This window comes from Amphiprion ocellaris, chromosome 16, assembly GCF_022539595.1.
Source record: "Amphiprion ocellaris isolate individual 3 ecotype Okinawa chromosome 16, ASM2253959v1, whole genome shotgun sequence".
NCBI classification, from domain to species: Eukaryota; Metazoa; Chordata; class Actinopteri; family Pomacentridae; genus Amphiprion; species Amphiprion ocellaris.
Genome location: NC_072781.1, coordinates 1130434 through 1150140, shown reverse-complemented (window position 1 = coordinate 1150140; position 19707 = coordinate 1130434). Strand labels below are relative to the sequence as shown.

Here is a 19707-nt window from a genome sequence, read left to right as displayed (position 1 = left end):
ACTTTGATTTCTGCTCCAGTTGTTACAGTCTGGGAGTAAATGTTGTTTAAATATCATCAAATAAAATGATTAACTCTACATTTTCTCTGATCCACTGATCTCTGCCAGTTGAAGTGTTTAAAACTGAATCTCATCCTTCCAGGCTTTGCGTTGGGTAAAGCACCCGATAGATACACAGCTCTGAGGAAGGTGAGACCACAAAGTTCTTCTTTATTCCAAATAAAACAATCAGGAGTTTGGATTTCATGTTTAACTCTACTTTGTGTAAAGTAGTCAGTAAATAGTTTTTTGTGTGTTAACCCCCAGTTTGTGTAATTTGCTTTGATTGTTGTTGTTTTTTTTAAATTCAACTGCATCATTTCTGATTTCTGTTAATTAAACTGCATTACAATGAATTGGTCCACACTTATCTTTTTATATATGAAATCCAAAGAGTAAAGCAGTCGTAGCTGAGTAATTATGGAAATGATTTATCTAATGTTTCTGTAATTAAAAAGGCATATTTGGATTTAATCAATTTAGGTACATTAGACAACAAGGAAAGCCCTCAGAGAGCTCAGTCCTCCTCCAAGGCTGCTCAGTTGTTCATTTCCGACGGACGAAATCTTGAAAAAATTCCTGGCAGAAATCACAGCCTCTTAATATAGATGTACCTACAAACAAAATGCGTGTGTTCTGCATGTGTACGTTATGTACGGATACCAAATCATGTGACCTAAATATGTAGCGGGTGGCAGGAATTGATGGGACTCAGAAACACCCCCACAATTTAATCAGTTGTTCCTTGGATCATTTCTGATGGATAAGTAATGATAAGTCCTCAGCGGTGGATTGTAGTAGGATCACAATCAGCTGACGTAGTGTTCACTTGTTGTCATGGTTACAGTGACGCCGTGCCACTATCTGGCAATGATACAGAAATCTTTAACAAATCTCCACATTTGTCCAAAATTATAAGAAAGTTTTCCATAACTTTCTCAGAAAATCCTCTTTTCCCGTTCACAATCTGTCCAAATGAGTTAAACATCTAGGATGGCTTAGAAGGGTTCCAAAAATGACTAAAACAATAAAAACACATCCAAAATGACTCTAATCTGACTTCATAAAATAAGTGTATTCTCTAAATGTTGTCAAAAATGACCTGAAATATGTGCAAAACGACTAGAAGTGACTCATATTTGTCCAGAACCTGCTCAAAGAATCCTTCTTAACTGTTCAAAACCTGTCCAAGATGAGTTCATTTTCTGGGATGGCTGAGAAGGGTTAAAAAAAATTTAAATTATTATTAAATAGTTTTAATAATAATATTTTCACCTGTTAACGCTAAAATAAATTGTCTTTTTTATTAGAATTCTTACAACAAAATGCCAACGTTCAGTCTGTGTGTGTTTGTTGTTCCTCTGCAGGCCAAGAACAGAGCCATCCACTACTTGTACTACATAGAACGATACAACAACCACACCAGTAAGTGATTTTCGCCGTTCACTCGCATCATTTCTTTCTTGTCGTCTCCATTTTTCATTTGTTTTAATTCCATTTTAAGTTTCCGTTTAAATTCTTATATGCAGGACGTCACGTGGTCTGTGACTCTGTAGAAACATCTGACGAATAAAATGCAGAATAATTCAAGCTTCATAGAACAGATGATCTGAATAAACTGAAGCTTCTCATGGCATAAATGTGCATTTTAACAAGGGGACTCTGATTTAAATGAATTGCTGCAGTTCATTTAAATCAGTCCCAGACATGTTGTATGCAAAGATAAGCTACTATTCTGTTACAGATGTGTGTTTTTAATCAGAGGACTATAGTTAAAGGGTTAAACTGAAGAAGAATCTTGTACAATTAAATTTAGAATCCTACAGTGAAAGTATTAGAGATTGACTGGGCATTTTCTTGAATAATTTAGCTTTTTTTTGCCGTATTCAGGGTTTCTTGCTGCATTTAATTAAATTAAATGGGGTTTAAAAAATACTTTTATTAATTACAAAACAACAGCAGCACTTATAAACTTTCAATTTCACGTGTGAAGCTTAAAAGCTGCGTATCAGTTTTAACAACCACATATGTACGATATAGGAGTTGTTTAGGTTCAGCAGCATGTTGATTTATTTAGGAAAAAACAATTTTTCTGTTGAACATGAATTCAAGAGCACTACTTCACCTCATACAGAGCAGAGGATGTGATTAGACTGTGGTTTCCTCGCTGCCTACATTTACATGCTAATGAGGTAAATGAGGTGAGCATAGGCAGAGTTTTTTTGGTTCATTTTTAACATAATCTAAGTGACTCTTTCTTTGCAGGAAATCCTCACAGTTCTCCGTGTTTATTATGTTTTATCTGTCAGTTTTCTATTATTGTTGTCTCTAAATACTACGACACCCATGAGCCTCAGCTGCTGTTGTTTGGGGGAGATTCAGTCAGAGGTGCTGCAGATCCAGAACTCTTCTTTAACCAAACACGATGCCAGCGTTATTCCAGATTTAGAGTGGAAATCCTTTGTTGTCATTGCACAATGTACAACAAAATTAAACAGCAATCCTGTTAGTGCAACCACAAAATCATACAACACTTGTAAAGGTAATTCCCTGAGGTGTGCAAAGATAAAATCTAAAACATCCAGTAGAGGAATCCGATGTAAAAGTGTATCTGTGAATCAGTGGGAGGGCTTCTCCTTAGGTGTATAAGGAGCTATAAAAAGTAATATTGAGTTTGTAGAACACAGAAGAAAAAGTAATGGCTTAAAGTTGTGCGAAAACAAAAAAATCCATACAAGCTGCACAAAGTTGACCCCAAATCCAAGAAGGAATTGATTAAAGCTGCATCTTCAATATCCTTTTTTCTTAATGCTGTGATCTTTAGCATTAACTGCCTGTTAGCAGCTTGATTTCAGGTGTTATCAGATGTTCAAATGCAACTTTGGGTTCATATTGTAGTTTCAGCAGGACATTTTCTGCCTATAAAGTGCTTCTAAATCGAGTCACTCAATATTTTCTATGAGGAAAAATGAATGGGACCAAAATGTCCTCTTCACATCTCTTTTCCTTCCACTCCTCTCTGAAAACCTCTCTCCATCTCTTTCACTCCTCTTGTCCAACACCGTCCCGTCGTTTTCCCTGCTTGTACTCTCACAAGCGACATAATCTAAAAAATGGATTTGTGAAGAAAAGGTATGAGAGTTAAAATGTACCGCTTGTACTTTTTTCTTTTTTGTAAAACTCCACTTGGCTTCCTGTGCTGCTGCTGGAGGGCAGAGCCAGAAAGATTAATGTGAGTGAGTCATCGGCCTCCAACGCGCCACCGGAGGAGAAACTTAGCTTCTTTCTTTGGCCTAAAACCAGACGAGGGATGTGTTTGTGCTGTTAGTGTGTGTGCTGTTAGTGTGTGTGTGTGTGTGTGTGTGTGTGTGTGTGTGTGTGTGTGTGTGTGTGTGTGTGTGTGTGTGTGTGTGTGTGTGTGTGTGTGTGTGTGTGTGTGTGGTTCTGCATTTCTGCATTTCCACCCAGCTTGAGATCAAAACTGTGTTACATTGAATTTTTGCAGGTTCACAGAAATTAAACAGCATATGCCAGCTCTCTCTGTGCCACCATCTGCAACCTGTCTGTCTTATTGGTTGTTTGTTTACTTCCCCGTCTATATGTCATAATCTGAAAGCTTCCGCATCATTTTTTAAATCCTCCGTCACCTTTATTGATCCCTTAGTCGACTCTTTATTTACTTTTATCTGTAACTTTTGCTGAATTTGACCGTCTGTTACTGAGCTAACTCTGAAAGTTACATGTAGTAGCTTGATCAGACGTTTTGGTGTCAGATTTTTCTCCATATGTGGTATCAAAGTGTTGGTCAGCAGATCACTCATCTGCATGTCAGTAACTCCACTGTTAAACGTGTTGTTTTGCTTCCTAACAGTTTTGCAAAAGTGTGCATTAGGGATTGACTGATATGTTTTGTTTTCGGGCCGATACCAATGTTGATTATTGGCAACCAAGAAACGCCGATAATTGCAGCCAGTATACTGTACATGTAATGTTTTAACAGCATGTGACAGCAGATAACCTGTCATTCATAACTATTATTCTTCATTAATAACTGAATATGTAAAATCTAAACAGGAGAGATTAAATTATGGGATCGACTGAGTTTTTATCAGTCTGTCTCCTGCAGTTACATCTACTGTTCTTCTCTATCTTCTTAATCTTTCTTTGTTCTGTCACTTTTATTACCCACTAAGGTTCATATCTTAAATTATTATTATTGTTTTCCAGACCCTGTTTCAGGTTAATCTGTGGCTGTCTTCTAATTTAGCCACTAGCCATTAGTATAGCCTTAGCTAATGTGAGAGAAGCTCATTTCCTGGCTTGTGTTCAGTTTTTGTTGCCTGAGAGACATTTGTGAGACCTCAGAGAGAGGAGGCAGCATCAGACCTGAAGTAGCGCATGTAACTGATCAATAATCAGTCAATAAAAATACAGATAATCTGAAAAATGCCAAATATTGGCCATGATAATTGGCCAGCAATCGGTCTGTCCCTAGTGTGCATGCATGGATCTACTGAACATGTGTGGAACTGAGTCCTCCAGACGTAACAGAAAATAGAATAATAACTAAAACTGTGTGTCTGCAGCTGTTTGTCTCCACCAGGGAGAATAATCAGGCCTCATTTGCAGAATCCAGCAGATGTTCACAGGTCTGAGGATGCACTTACAATGCCTAAGTTTTGTTTTCAACTGGCTAGATCGCCATGGTAACTGATGCTGCACAGCTAACCTGCTCCAGAGGAGGTTATGTTCAGAGTTTGGGCTTTAAATCAGCTGTAGGAAGTGCTTCCCTTTCACCAGTTCTTTTCCTGACAGTATTCTCTCTGAGCGGTCTCCGTTTAGTGAAAAAAAGACTTACAGTTACAGTTGTGCAAACTGTACTCATCATGTTGCCACAGGAACCTACATGCATCCAGCTGGTGATGCAGAAATATGTTTATGTAACGTTCAGTCAGTAACTTCTGACCTGGTATTCTTCATTATGGGACAATGTCAGGCCTAAATGAGCTCTAATGTGCAGCTGTCACGTCATAAATAAGCACTGAGTGTTATTTAAAATCAACATTTTTCTACCAGCATTCCCCTCTTGCATCATCTGCAGCAAAAGTCCTGTTTGCTGCAGTAAAGTTTCACATTCTTTCTAGCTTTCCATTCTAACAACCTGTTGCTGTTGGCTGAAGCAGGCAACACACCGTCTGTTCATTTTGTGCAGAAGAAGAGTTATATAAAGCGTCAAACTGGGCTTTTATTAGGAGGAACCACAGATCCTGATGATGAAAACATGTTGAAGAAATTATAGCAATATCGAATGTCTTTAATCATGATTTTATTTAACATAAAGGAAGTCTGATTATGTTGAACTTAGTTTACCTTTCTGCTGAACTTCTAGTTGTTTATGAATATTTATGTGGCTTCAGTGGAGATCAGAAGAAATGTTCAAGTGAATTTGAATTTATTTGAGTGTCTTTGGCTGTTTTTGTTTTGGGGTTTTCCTACCTTTTGTTGGGTGTAAAGAAAACCTCTCCACCTGCAGATTAGCCACACAAATGATTTCTAAACTGATGTCCTTTTGGTTTAAGTCAAACTTTCATTTGAATCTTCCATTTACTGAGATGTGAACGAGCGTTTTTCAAAGAGGAATCTGCCTCTTTTCTATGTGTGCCGACTTTATCTCTTTGCCACATGAAGCTGGACCTCCTGCAGCCACAGCAAATGTTTCGTCTCAATGTGTTGCTGCTCGTGTGTGTTTTTGACATTTAGTTTTACATTTTAGATTCCTTCACCCAGCAGGAAGCTTCCCCTGAGATCCAAATATGCAAATGTTCTCTTCTCATCAGTCCCCTTCATTCATTCCCCTTCTCCAAAAGCGTCTTCCTCTGTTTTTATGCAGCGTCTCAGCAGTAAACCAAACTTAAGAAGTGTGTTAAATTAAAGCTGGATGTGTAGAGGACAGCAGCTAAGAACAAGATTTGAACCTGAAGCTGTGGAGTCTGCTTCATGCAGCAGCTCTCGGGGACCGTGAGCGTCTGAATAACGAATGAGCCACAGCTGCTGCAGAGAGCTGAGATGCTGCCATGTGGAGGACATCTGGTGGGCAGGTAGAGAAAGCAGAGACCTGAGGGAGAACAGGGGAGAAGATGCAGAACAAAACACGAGCGCTTCCACTTGGAAACGGAGATCATTTCTGGGATCATTTTGTCTGTTTAGTATGCATCAGCTGCTTCTGTTTCTTTCTGCTGAGTCTAATGCTGATGTTGTTTTCTCCACCTGACAGTTTATCACGACATTCAGTCCAAGTACAAGAGGACGACGCTGCGCATAAAGAAGCAAAACGAAGGTAGTGATTGCAGAAATGCTTCGTACGCTTTCCTGTGTCCTTCAGGAAACTCTGTATAACTGGAGTCTGTTACTCTCTGCAGGTTACGGTCTACGCTGCCACCGAGCCGTCATCACTCTGTGCAAACTGATCGGCATTAAAGACATGTACTGCAAGGTAGAGGGATCTGTCAACCTGCTCAACATCACCAGAGCCCTCTTCACTGGATTAGCCAATCAGGTGAGGGCTTGTTGGCGTGGAAGGAGGGAGTCTTTGGAAAAGCAGTACTCTCCCTTCTATTATCTGAGTGAAAATCCTGAGCTCTGCCATAAAGGGAGGTCCAAAACAAAACCAGTGCATCTTCAAAAATGAGAAAATTTTTAATTTTTTTTTGTAATTTAATTTTTAAAAAAATTTTCATACATTTTCTGTTCATTGCACATAAAATGAAGTATAGCAAGTGTTTTTTTTTATTTTAATTTTGGTTAGTATGAATCTTAGCTAATCAAAACCGCAATTCCAGTGTCTCGGCTTATTGGAATATTGCCTCAAGTCAAGCAAAACCAGCAGTTTTTAAATACAGAAGTATGTGCTTTTTATACGCTGATGTTAGGCCGTTTTACCCCAAATTACTGAACCAGTGCAGCGTTTTCAGATGTACCAGTATAAAGTAGGTCTATAAAATATGTTAAGTGTCTCATATTCAGCACTATCTCAAGTGTAAAATGAGCATTTTTGAGTGCTGTAAGTACAGCAGAGACATAACATCTTTCAAGGTAAAGCTGCAGTAGACAGAAATCAGGAAAATCAGATGAGCACAAGATTCAAAAGTCTTTATTTGTCACATATTTACAACAGTACGCACAGTGAAATGCAAAGTGACATTTCACCAAAGCCACACAATAACAAAAAGACATGATAGAAAAAATGTTCCTTTTGAACAGACTAGTTTGTCCAAAAGTAGTTCATGTAAAGGTTGAAGGCATCAAACAGGATTAGAACCTCGCTCTCTAAAGTCCTGATGGATCCCGTTGCTCCACCACATTTCGCTTTGCAGCTCTTTATATTCTGTCCTGTCCGGCTGAAAAGATGTATGATTGGCTGAAGTCTACAAAGTCACTGGTTTGATTTTCTGAAGCCTCTGAATGGAGCCAACAGGAGGTGCATCAGTGTGGTTTCATCTCACAACACTTTAATTACAATAAACTGACAGGTTGGTGTATATTATTTTTAAGTACAGTTAACTTCTCAGCTAATTTTCCACATCCAGCAACAGTCTTTGGTTATATTTGTGTCCACCTGAATATTTTCTACTTTTAGCTTCATCTCCATCAACTCCTTTGGGAAATGTGGGGCTGTTGAGCTGCTAAATGCTCTTCAGTGAACATCAGTGAGTCACTAACTTTGTGTGGCAGGTGTTTGGTGCCCAGCAGGTATATTCAGAAACAGCTGCTTGCTATGAAAAAACACTGGCAGTGGTCTATGAGAAAAAACACTACTAATATGGCAATATGACATCTGACCATATCGGAACTTAAGCATATTTTTTCTTGATTGAATCCGTTAGACTATAAGGAAGGTTGAAAAACTACCTGTTTACACTGTAGTATAGTTCACATATATGGATATCAGTGCATATTTCCATTCTGGAAGGCTCTCTTTCTATTTGTTTACATAAAGTAGATCTTAACAAGAGTAAAAAGACGGTGACCAGTGTTAATGAGGCAATTAGTGATCATTAGAGGTACTCAGGTGAGTTTCAGTGGAACCAAGCTGGATATTTCCTGCAGTTTGCTGTCTCTGTGCTAAGCTAACTGACTGTACACTTTAAAAACATCTTTTTTAAAGTAAAGAACAAACAAACTGTAGAGAAATGGTTGTATTTTGGCCAAATACTGTTAAATACCAGAAATTAACTAGCTGATGAAGCCAGTCAGCCCATTTTCCATTGGATTTGGGTCACTTTTGACCCATGTTGTGCATTAAAGGGTTAAAGATTTACTTCCCTCAGACATTCAAACTCTGTTAAAGAAAGCCAACTCAATATAATTCGTAACTCCTTCTGCTCATCTTCTTGTCTTCTCCACCGTCACACTCACCAAAGTCCTACTGAGTTCTGAATCCTCTCTAACATCTACCGTTTCTCCTCATACAGGAAACCCACCAGACGCTGGCCGACAGGAAGCACCTCCACGTTGTGGAGTTTCAGTCTCAGCGAGGTCCGCTGCCGATGGTGGTGGCGAGTCCCAAAGATGGAGCTCGACCCGACCCGGAGTCCAAGGACGAGATCCCGAACACCCGGCTGCACTGGGACGACGTTAAAGCCGTGCAGGGAAGCAAACGCTCGATCTGGGCCAACGTCAAACACACCATCTGGTAGAGGTGGGTCAGTGTTTGGATCAGAAAACAGAACAGGTGATTGGACCGATGGAAACCAGGAGAGTCATTGGAGATCTGACTTTTGACTCTGGAGCAAGAACAATTTGTTTTCGTGAGAATCTCCACGTCTGGTAGATTCACTTTGTAAATGTCAGTTTTGTCAACAGAGGACTAAAGCTGAAAATGTTTCTGAATATGGTGAGATCGTAACATCTCAGATACATCCTGTAGAGGCCCAGAGCGCTACGAGTGTTGAAAACATCCTGATCCATGTTGCTAAATACTGTATGTGCTAATGAAATAAAGTATAAACCTTTACAAACCATTCCCTTTGTTAACTTTGCTTCCTTAAATAGTGCTCGTTATATCTGTAAAGTAATTACCTCTGGCAGCAACGGAAACTTTAGGGAAACGTTTCTATCATATGCTTCTATGGCTTCTAATGGTTTGCACCTTATTTTATTTAAAGATAGTTTCAAACTGTTTGAAGGGGGACCAGACTCTTTATCCCTGTCAGAAATTAATGACAGTCAAGGAGAAAGTGACTTTTCCAGTAGCTGAAGTTTTCCCTCTTCAGCTGTGAAAAAGTTAAACAAACTGTAGATTCTTACACTTTTCTTGAGCCTGTTTGTTGAAAGGAATTGTTCACTATAGTATTATTGACAACTCTTTAATGTTAGACACCAACTATGGAGCAAATAAACATAAATACGTTTCATACCTAAAGATGTCTTTATTATACACCTTATTTTAATCTCAGTCTTCACTGTCAGCATTTTTACAACTGCAGGTTAATGAGTCTGGATGTTGCTGACTGTATTATTTCATCATCTGCTGTATATAAAGATAGAGAACGCGTCACCACTTCCTCCCACTGAGCAAAAGTGAAGCCGAAACATTGCAGAGCTGGACGCTGACATCTGGTGCTGGTTGCTTTAACTGCACATTCTGGCACACTGCAAACAATTCTATTACTTTTTATGACTTACAAGCCCTTTTTATTGCATCACTTGCTGCTCATTTGTCTTGATGTTTTTATTTATGATTTCTCTTTTAGTATTTACTGTCTATAAACTTTAACTCTTTATGTCCTGTTTTAAAAATGTTTTACTTGTCAGTGTTTAATGTGCACAAAAATGTCACATCAAATTCCTCGAATGTGAAAATCTACTTAGCACATATCCTGATTCTGATCCTGATTTGCAACTAGAGTATTCAGAGCAGCTTCTGGGGGTGAAGATGTGGTTTTAATGAGACATAAATGCAAGTAATTCAACCACATGACTGGCTGACTGGACTGTAGTTTGGCAGTTGTGGATGCTTGCTTATATTTCCTACATAAAAGTGATTATTAACTTCTAGTTGTCTGGTTACTTAGTTACACAGCAGCTGGTTTTTCCACATAGTTTGGTTGTGTTGTCAGCTAGTTGTGAAGAGCCAGAAAGGTGGCCATAGCTCAATGTCATGTCTCCACTACGTGGTCAGATTTTGATTGCAAATAAAATTTCTGCCAGATGGAAGAGCCCATTTCCATGATGCTTATGGACAGTTGTCAAGTTGCACATGTTGGTATGAAGTATGGTCTGCACTGAGCTGAGCTGACAGATTGAATAATATTTCTCTCCAAAGTGCAGAAATGATCCAGGGTTCTGATTCATAAGTACCTCAGACTGAACCTGTGATTTCTTTGTGTGTTTGTGTTGTTGTTGTTGCTGCATAAGAAACAAAAAATGATCCTTCCACTGCTTCTCTGATTCCAATCTGAAATGTGGAGGCTTCCAGCATCTTTAAATTTGCTCATTAAAACCCCATTAAAAAGCAGAAAAGCTGAAGCCGAGGGGTTTAAATGATCAAACCACGGTGGCCTCGAGCTCCGAACACAACAGCACCACATCAATAAGACGTTAATGAGAAAAACTAAACGGGCAGAACTAGTTAATGGGTTAAAACATGGCTAGAAATGTTGGTAATTTTATGTTTAACAGTAAAAAGTGATGTTTGAACAATACAAAAGCTGAAGTTTGAAGCATCTAATTATCAGGTATAAATGACTTTAGAGTAAATGAGTCCAAGTTTAGTTTATCACAAAATAAAACTCAAAAATGCTTCATCTGTTAAACTCTAACCATCTGCAAACCTGTTTTCCAAATTCTAGCTCTGATTCTTAACATAAATAACTGAAATACCTTCAGTTCTCTTATCCCGTTTATCAGCTTTAACTGTAGAAAAGAATGAGGTAAATATTTGCTCACAGATATGTTTCTGACTGGATTTAGACATTGCAAGTAAAAAAAAAAAAAAAAAAAGTTGTTTTTCTGCACTAACCTGCTGCATGTGCACAAACTATTATTATTATTACTATTATCAGTCTGTGGTAGCAGGTGTTGTGTTTTATGCTGCAGTCTGATGGGGAGGCAGTATAAAAAACAAGGATGCAAGGCGTCTGAACAAACTGATTAAAAAGCTGGTTGTGGTTGGAATCAGACTGAACTCACTGGAGGATGAGGTGGAGAGACGGACACTTAGAAAGATGGAGGCCATTCTGACAAACATGGATCATCCACTTCACATCTGCCTCAGTGAACAACAAAACATCAGTGGACGACTCCTATCCCTGCACTGCAGGACTGAAAGATTCAGAAAATCTTTCCTACCATCAGCAATCAGACTATTTGATTCTAAAGTAAACAGATGAGAACCCAGACAATTAAATTTCCCTTCAGGGCTTAATAAAGTTATTGTATCTAAATTGAAGTTTAGATAGAGGAAATGAAAGAATAACACGGACGAGTGTGTATCTGGTTCTTGTTTTAATCTTGAGAATGAAAGAAATGACAAAACTATACAAATTGAACATTGACTCTGCTCATCATCTGGTTTTATTTAGTTGCTTTATTGGTTTGTTTTCTGAAATACACATATATCGCAACAAACATCTTTAGCAACTTTTTATGTTTACGGTATAAATCCAGTGAGAACATTTTCAACAGCTAATAATGCTAGTTTCTAATTTTGCATGTGTATTAAATACCGGTCTGCAGTAATAACATCTAAACTATACTCTCTAAAAGATTTTTTAATATAAAATGATCAGTGGGTCACAAAGATTTAATTGATCATTTGCTCCTTAAATTGTGAATGACTTTTTTTTTCATATAGTGTGACATTTCAGGAATATAAATCTACATTTATTTGCTTTTTTCCTGCTTGATTTAAATGTTTAAAAAAGGATTTACAGTTAATGTGACCACATTGATTTCCACACACACACACACACACACACATACACACACATGCACATGCACATGGACACACAAATGCGCAGAAGATGCACAATATTCAGGCAGATCAGTGATTCATTCCTCAGAAGTTTTTCCATCGGATGGCAGAGAGGATGGTGTGGATGAAGTAGAGCAGCGTGGCGATGAAACAGAACACCTGAGACACAAACACACATTTCATTAACTTCACTTGATCCATGAGGTAAAAGTTGTGTTGTGAGTTGAGAAAGTGTGAAACTAGCCGAGTTAGATTAACTGAACCTGAGAAAACACTTTCCATAAACTTAGTTTATTAAGTAAATAAATAAATAAAAACAAAGTGAGTCAGTGATGAGTTTTAACTTGCTAACAGGCAAATTTGAACCTTTTAACCTGAATTTATTGAGCTGAGTGAACCTTCGGTTATTCATCCATTCAACTTATCTTTTAAAAGCAAAATGTTTGAAGATTTTAAGCTATAAGAATTACTTTTTAAAGTTCTGAAAGTGGTCTTAAAATAAAAAAAAAACTGACTATCTTTCTTTTTTCTTTTCATTTTTTCTGCATATAGATACAAAAAACCCACCATTTTTCAGCATTTATGTTGGAAAAACATCTGTAGATATACAACATAGGCGATCTCTCATTCACCAAACAAATCTATGTCAAGTTACAGAACCAACTGTAATTCCCACTGATGGTTTGTAATCTTAGAAATGCAGTTACAATGTCCTGCAAATGTTAATTTAACAGTATAATTAAAAATGTAAGAAAAAAGGAAGTATTTGTGAAATTGCACTGAATTTTTAAATGTATTTTAATATTCTTTTTATATGTCAAAGAATATTTTTTTTGGCATTTTGAATTTTTTTGTTGTTATTGATATTAAACAAATACATTAATAAGTAAAATAAATCACAAATAAAAAATAAAAAAAGCAAAATCTGTGAAATGAAATGGGTAAAAAAAATTAATAGAATTGGATTTTTTTAAAATATCATTATTATTTTTTTCCCACAATGTCTCTTTACCTCTGTTGTAGCTGCTGTAAATAATAAATAACACTATGTTCCTTCAACATATGATCAACATGATATAAACATCAAACATATGAGTTGATTAAGATTAAAGTATCGTTTGAACCTTTCAGAACTCACCACAGCAGAAATGTCGATCCGGTAGATTCTCAAATCACCATCTTTCTTCCCGAGCGTTATAAAGGCCAGATCCACTCCTGCACTGAGGTAGAAGAACGCTGCCAGGCCGTGGTAAGCAAAGTCCTGCAAACAGACGTTAAATGAACATTCAATTATTTCCCAACGCGGCCACAGAACATCACTTTATCTCCCAGTTGTGTTTCTGTCTTACAGCAGCAGCCCAGCCGGAGCTGCTCCTGTGACCTCCAGCAGCGAAGATGATCATCCAGAGGAAGGTCATGACGAAGCAGAAGACGGAGACGAACATCACCCACCCCAGAGGGTTCTCAGGGACCACATGAGTCGACGCTACCAGGATCCAAACCAAACCACCAAACACCTGCAGAAGGACAGAGGTGAACAGATGCTGGGTTGACTTCTGAGATTTACGTTTGTTTGTGCCAGAAGACTCTGAAACTCAACACTAAAGCTCAAAAAACATTTGACGTTACACATGTTAGAACGGTGCTTCAACACAATCACATTTTGGGGCTTTTTTTAGGTGTTTAGACAAAAAAAAGGAAATTAGTAGTCTTTTAGCTTAGGTTAGCATAGAAAAGGATGTGAAAACAGTAGCACAATCTGACAATCATCATATCTAAAGTCAGCTGCCTTTTAGCATATTTTAGTTTAACTTAGCTTAGAAAGATGACTGGAAACAGTAGCAATACCTGCTAATCATCATTTCTAACGTTAGCTGTCTTTTAGCTTAGCTTAGACTAGTATAGAAAGACTGGAAATATTAGCAAACCCTGCCAGTCATTTCTAAAGTTTCATAATTAGCTGCTGATGTTCTGCTTTTGCTTCTTGGATCGACAGTATAGAAACACATGAAGATTTTAAATTTTACTGAGGTTATATGATTGAGCAAGAATTCGTATTCTCTGCTGCTTTTCTAGCAATTGCTCAAAAACAAGAAATAGTTGTAGTTTGTGATTTTTACACTTTGACTTTTGTAGGGACGAAACAAACAATTTACAAACTCTTAATGAAGGAACTTTAGAGGTGTTGATCGGTAGAACTTAAAAGTGAGTTTCCTAGTTCCTCGCAGGTTCTCCTGTCCTTATGTTGAATTTCTCATCAAAATCTCTGACAAAAAGTAAGTATATTTCCTAGAATCTCAAATTTTTCACTGAAATAACTGTAAGTGGAGCTTTGTGACAGTTTCCCATTTTATTTAGCTAAAGACAAACACAAATACGGCAGAAATTTATGAGATCAGACAAGTAATGTACTTCAATTAAGTCAGTTTTTCCCGGAGATAATCAAACCTCCATCCAAAACAAGTCAGACAGGATTTATCATTACTTTTAAATAGAATATATTTCACAATAACCTACTGTGTTACTAAGGAACAGCTGCTCTATACAAACCACAAAGGAGTCAGACTGGTAGAGAAACCCAAAATAATGATTCAAACTCGTCTATTTTTCAAGAAATCTCATAAACTATCTGAATATTAAGTGAGAAATTTACTTCCCTGTGTGAGTAATTGAATCCAGTGTTCACATTTTTATATATAACATGACATTTCAGGGTGAAGAGTGTTGGACTGACATTCTAAAAGTGGTTTTCTTACCTGTTTGTTTGGCTAAATTGAACTAATTAGCACAAAATCTTTGACTTTAGTGTCATACAAGTTGTTTTCAGCTGGTGAAATTCTGAAGTTTCTCATTCCCTGAACTGTTGACATCAATTAAACAGACTTGTAACAGCTTCAACACAGGTTTGACATTATACAAAGCATTTTTAATTATTAAACACTCCTTTCTTCATGATTTGTGTCCAAAATCTCCATTTTCTCTCTTTTTTGTTCATATTTAATTTGTAAAGTGTGAACCTGAAGCAGAAATCTGTTTGTTTTCTGCTCTTTAGTTAGATTATTTCCCCCAAAATATGCAACATACATGCATGTTTATCTTTCAGTCTCATTGAACAGATGACACCTTTGCTCTTCTGTGATGATTCCTGGTGAAAAGATGTATGTCAGCTGCCATTATTTAATCTCTTATTGCTCAAACATTACCAGGATGCAGGCTGATGGCTGATTTCTACAGCTACACATGCATCAAACGCTATTTGCTGTCAGTCTGAGCTTAAATTTCTCTGTGTAATCCAATTAAAGTCTGAATCAGCAAATAAAACTTTCAAAAAACAGGCAGCAGTGCATCAACAGAACCAATAAATGTAAAAGAAAAAGTAAAAAATCGGCATGAAAAGTGGTGAAAATCCAGCTGACAGATCAGGACTCAGCAGCTCAGAGGCCGTATCTCCCTACATGTTGACTAAACAAACACTTCTCCTCCTCTCTGTGTGGGTGCTGTTTCATTTGTCAGGCTACTCGGGTGTTAACCACATATCCTAAACTCTCTGGAATCCATGGCGATACGTTATCGGTGTGTTATAAGTGACTGACAGGAAGCGAACGTACCGACCACGTGACACAGCTCTGCCTTACAAAGCATCTGTGGGATTTAAAAGTGAGGAGTCATGCTGGATTTAAACATCTATCAACACAAATTTAGTACAGAATTAACCCTAAAGCCAGAATGAACCACATTTATTCATATTCATGCCAAGTCTAACACCTGAAATACCCTAAATCTGCCTTAAGCTCATTAAAAATGATTTATGTTTTCAACTGACACAATGAAGAAATGTCACAAAAAACTCACAAAAATGCTGATATTGAACATATCAGTGACAAAATGTTTGTTTTCCAAGAAAGTGCAAGATCTTACAGCACACTATAGTGAATACAGCATTACTGAGCTCCCTTTTAAAATGATTTTAATGTTTTAAATGCTTTTTAGAAGCTCTTTTCTAATGTTTACGCACTGGTAGCACTCTTTATATTCAACCTTTTTAAAGAAAGACTCAAAGCTTGGAAGCATTATGTTTAGTGTTGAGAATTTGTTAAGAATTTTGTGTAATCAGGATGGTGAATATTGGGGAGTTTTTTTGGTTGGAAAATGATGGTAATCTGGTGTTAAACAGAAAAGCGTCTTTAGTTAATTTAGTACAAATAACAGCAGGCTGTTATTAGACACAGGCATAGTGAAGTTTGTACTCTAATGGACGACACAAAAGATAAGAATCCAGTATTTTCTTGGGTGTGTACTCTCATTTCAAAGTAAGGAACTATTGTTGCAGTAGTATTCTTAAAGTGCTTTACACCATTTGAAATGGGACTATTTTGTGCTGTATAGTTTGTCAAATATGAGAACTTTGACTTTGTGTGTAATCAGGATGGTGCATTTTAAGGAGTTCATGGTTGTAAAGTCTCCAGTGACTTTAGTACAAGTCAGTGAAACCACAATTCTGTCCTAATGTTAACCAAAATGGGTTGTTTTTGCATAAACTTAACCATAAACAAGACTCTGGATGTCAGCAATGGACTTTAATGTGTGCTTTATACGCCCACCATCCACCCCAACCTCCTCCTAGAGAAAAATTCAGTAGATTTGGAGACACAATGAAACTCTTTAAATCACTTTAAGACAGCAGAACCTTTTATTTCTGAACCACAGAACAACCAGAATCCACTGTACATCATCTGCAGAAACACTTTTCTCTTCAGTGCTCACTTTTGAATCATTACTTTCAGCTGCAGAACAATTCTAGAAGGAATTACGGTCGTGAAAAGTTGGATCTGCTCAAATATATGACTTTCTGGTCTGCGGTGATACATCAGTTCTGTCTGCAGGTTTCTGTGACTCAACCCTCAAGACAAACTGAACATTTATTTTAAATAAAAACACAACACGTGCATGGGATTAAATTTAGTGTATTACAAAGCAGCACACATCCCAGTAAGCTTTAGATGGTAATGTGCAGAACAAAAGTCATCTACACATGTTAACTAAACATTTAACTGAGTTAAATCAATGGTGTAATAGGTTTTATCATATTTAAACCTTTAATACACACAAGTCTGCTGCTGTATTTGGAATGGCATCAGCCCATAAAATAAAATAAAGCACAAAACCTCATCTTTCAAAAGGAGCAAACTAATGTAAAACACCAAAAACCAGTGTGACAACAGTAGTTTCTTACTCCTACTAGGGCACATACTTGTTTTTTAAAATAATTTTTACAATAAGAGTCACATTAACTGAATAATTCAAAGCTTTTAGCGACAACCGGCGAATGTTAAGAGTTCAAGAGATCAGTGAATCAGCTTCAAATGGGCAGAAAACTAAGGAATAGGAGAGGAAAACAGAGAAAAAAGCATATGAAATAAAAAAGAAAGCATCTGATTGGCTGAAAGAAAGAAAACAAGCTATTTTGAGTGCAGGTTTTCTTTTAATCACCATGAACTGTGGTTTATGTGTGAAGTACTGCAGATAAAAGTCTGGAAAAATGTTAAAAATGCAGGAAAATACTTGAATCCAACATAAAATCAGTGCAGCTGGTGTTTACAGAAGGTTGTAAAGTAAATCTCAGTAGTTATTTTAAATCCTTCAGGGATAATTTCACTCTTTCCCACTGCATTTTCTCTAAATGAAACATATTAAGTTCCATTAAAATGACATGAATTTAAATACAGGTTTAAATTTTAGCATAGAATCATATTTTTAATAAACTTAAGAATCACAAACAGACTTGTTGATGCAGATATTTTGCCATTTAGTTTCCAAACATAGTCAAAAAACCATATTTCTCACATTTCTAAGTGAAATAACTGAACTGTCAAAGCAGATTTTACTTAACTGAAGCTGTAAAAATGCTCTCAACTAGCCACCAAATACACACAAAAATCAGTTCACAAGTAAATATCCCAAAAACCTAAAAGATGCACAAAAACCCGTCTTTTCTTGCAGCTGTTTTGCATCTTTTTGCAGATTCTTCTTCCTGATTTTTCACTGATTTTCATGCAGCTTTTCTTGTTGCAAAGCATCAAAAAGCCAAAATAAAAACACCTAAAATAGCATTTAATTGCACATATTATAAGACTAAATCATCTGTAATTTTTTCCACATTTTTCCCCCATGAGCAGTTCTTTTGTCATCTTTCAGGGAGACTTGACCGCATTCTTTCTTTAGATTAGCAGAAGAGACACAATATGAGTGAAATGTGAGCTGTGAGAACTTAGAGCTGCTCCTCCCACAGGGGAATATGTCGCATTGTCTCATCTTTACACCAAAAAATGCACATTTCTCATTCAAACGTATATCAAAATCAATTCAGATTCATTTGGAGATTTACTGTCACAAAATGAAAACAAAATTTACTCATTTTTGGTCTGCAGAAGTTCAATTTATGATAATTTATGAACTAGAAAGTGCACAGGCTCCATTTGGTGCCAATATGGTGTCTAAATTACTATAACTGCTTTGCTTTTTTGATTTAAACGTGTATTCAGAATCAATTTAGATTTATTTGGAGATTTAGCAAGACAAAAATATATAAATTTTAGTTGTTTTTTGGTGTGTAGAAGTAAAATTTTTGTGTCGTTTTTCACTACAAAGTGCACAGGTGAGCTCCATTTGGTAAAAGTGTGAATATGGTGTCTAGATAACTATAATTACTTTGCTTTTTTGACTTGAACGTGTACTCAGAATCTATTTAGATTTATTTAGAGATTTACTGGCACAAAATGCAAACACATTTTAGTCGTTTTTGGTGTGAAGAAGTTTAATTTTTGTTTATTTTTTGATTACAAAATGCACAGGTGAGCCTCCAGTTGGTAAAAGTGTGAATACGGTGTCTAGTTGTTACCATTTGTCATCTAAAGTGACTATAATTGCTTCAAATATTATGTTTTATATGCATCATTTTATAAAAATGGATGACCTGCTTTGCTTATGATACTATATAGCTGACGCTAGCTTCAATATTTGTGTAATAAAAGTGAAGAAAACCCTCCTAAAGATGAAATTGTAGCTCTAGATTTGCAGAAATCCATCCCAAACTGTCCAGAATCTCCTCCTGAGAGGCTTCAAGGTCATTGTGTGTCCTGTGTCCACTCACCAGCTCCGGCAGGTAAAATATATCCGGCGCCGTGGTGCAGATCTCCAGTCCGCTGGGCAGCGACCCCATAGGCTGAGCCGTGGTTGCAGCCATCTCTGCCTGATCCTTCTCCCAGAGCAGAGCCGAGTCGACGACCTGCCCTCAGCTCCGACTAAGGGAGCAGCAGCAGCTCCTCCCGGCCCTTATAGCCCGGCCAGGTCAGCAGACAAACCCGCTGTGCTGTTGTGAGGTGGAGAGATCCTGACCAGACACACCCTTCGTCTTCATGTGAGCTGCTCACCTGTGACCTCCACAGGAGGAATCTGGTGGCCTCAGGCTGCAGAAATGTCTCCATTGTTGCTGTTGAGTTAAAAAAAAAACAACAACAGCTCAGAGAGTTTCCAGGTTAAACTAACTTTATGGCCCTTAACTTTATGTGAGCTGACGGCCTGCAGCTTCTATTAGTACTGAACACAGACGCCAAAACAGCAGCTTCTGTTCAAATTATAGACGAGCAGGATTCAGTTTATGGGTGAAGATGTTCTACAAAAAGTTTATTTTAAAG

The 19707-nt window shown here is 37.3% G+C and overlaps 2 protein-coding genes across 2 annotated transcripts in view; one reads left to right on the top strand and one right to left on the bottom strand.

Annotated features, from left to right (window-relative positions):
• Nucleotides 1–9059, top strand: part of mrps5 (mitochondrial ribosomal protein S5) — a 33647-nt gene extending 24588 nt beyond the window's left edge. Inside the window, exons 8-12 of the mRNA XM_055018666.1 lie at nucleotides 143–189; nucleotides 1407–1464; nucleotides 6314–6376; nucleotides 6459–6595; nucleotides 8511–9059. Of these exons, the coding sequence (XP_054874641.1) occupies nucleotides 143–189; nucleotides 1407–1464; nucleotides 6314–6376; nucleotides 6459–6595; nucleotides 8511–8735 (530 nt within the window). The 3' untranslated portion in view covers nucleotides 8736–9059. The remainder of the gene's footprint in view (nucleotides 1–142; nucleotides 190–1406; nucleotides 1465–6313; nucleotides 6377–6458; nucleotides 6596–8510) is intronic.
• A 2472-nt stretch (nucleotides 9060–11531) lies between these two features.
• LOC111572896 (myelin and lymphocyte protein-like) lies at nucleotides 11532–19323 on the bottom strand. The gene is made up of 4 exons (XM_023276780.3): nucleotides 19164–19323; nucleotides 13363–13530; nucleotides 13152–13274; nucleotides 11532–12172 (listed from the first exon to the last, which is right to left on the bottom strand). Exons 1-4 carry the CDS (start codon nucleotides 19254–19256, stop codon nucleotides 12098–12100), a joined length of 459 nt encoding a protein of 152 aa, XP_023132548.1. The 5' UTR covers nucleotides 19257–19323; the 3' UTR covers nucleotides 11532–12097.
• Between the last annotated feature and the right edge of the window lie 384 nt (nucleotides 19324–19707).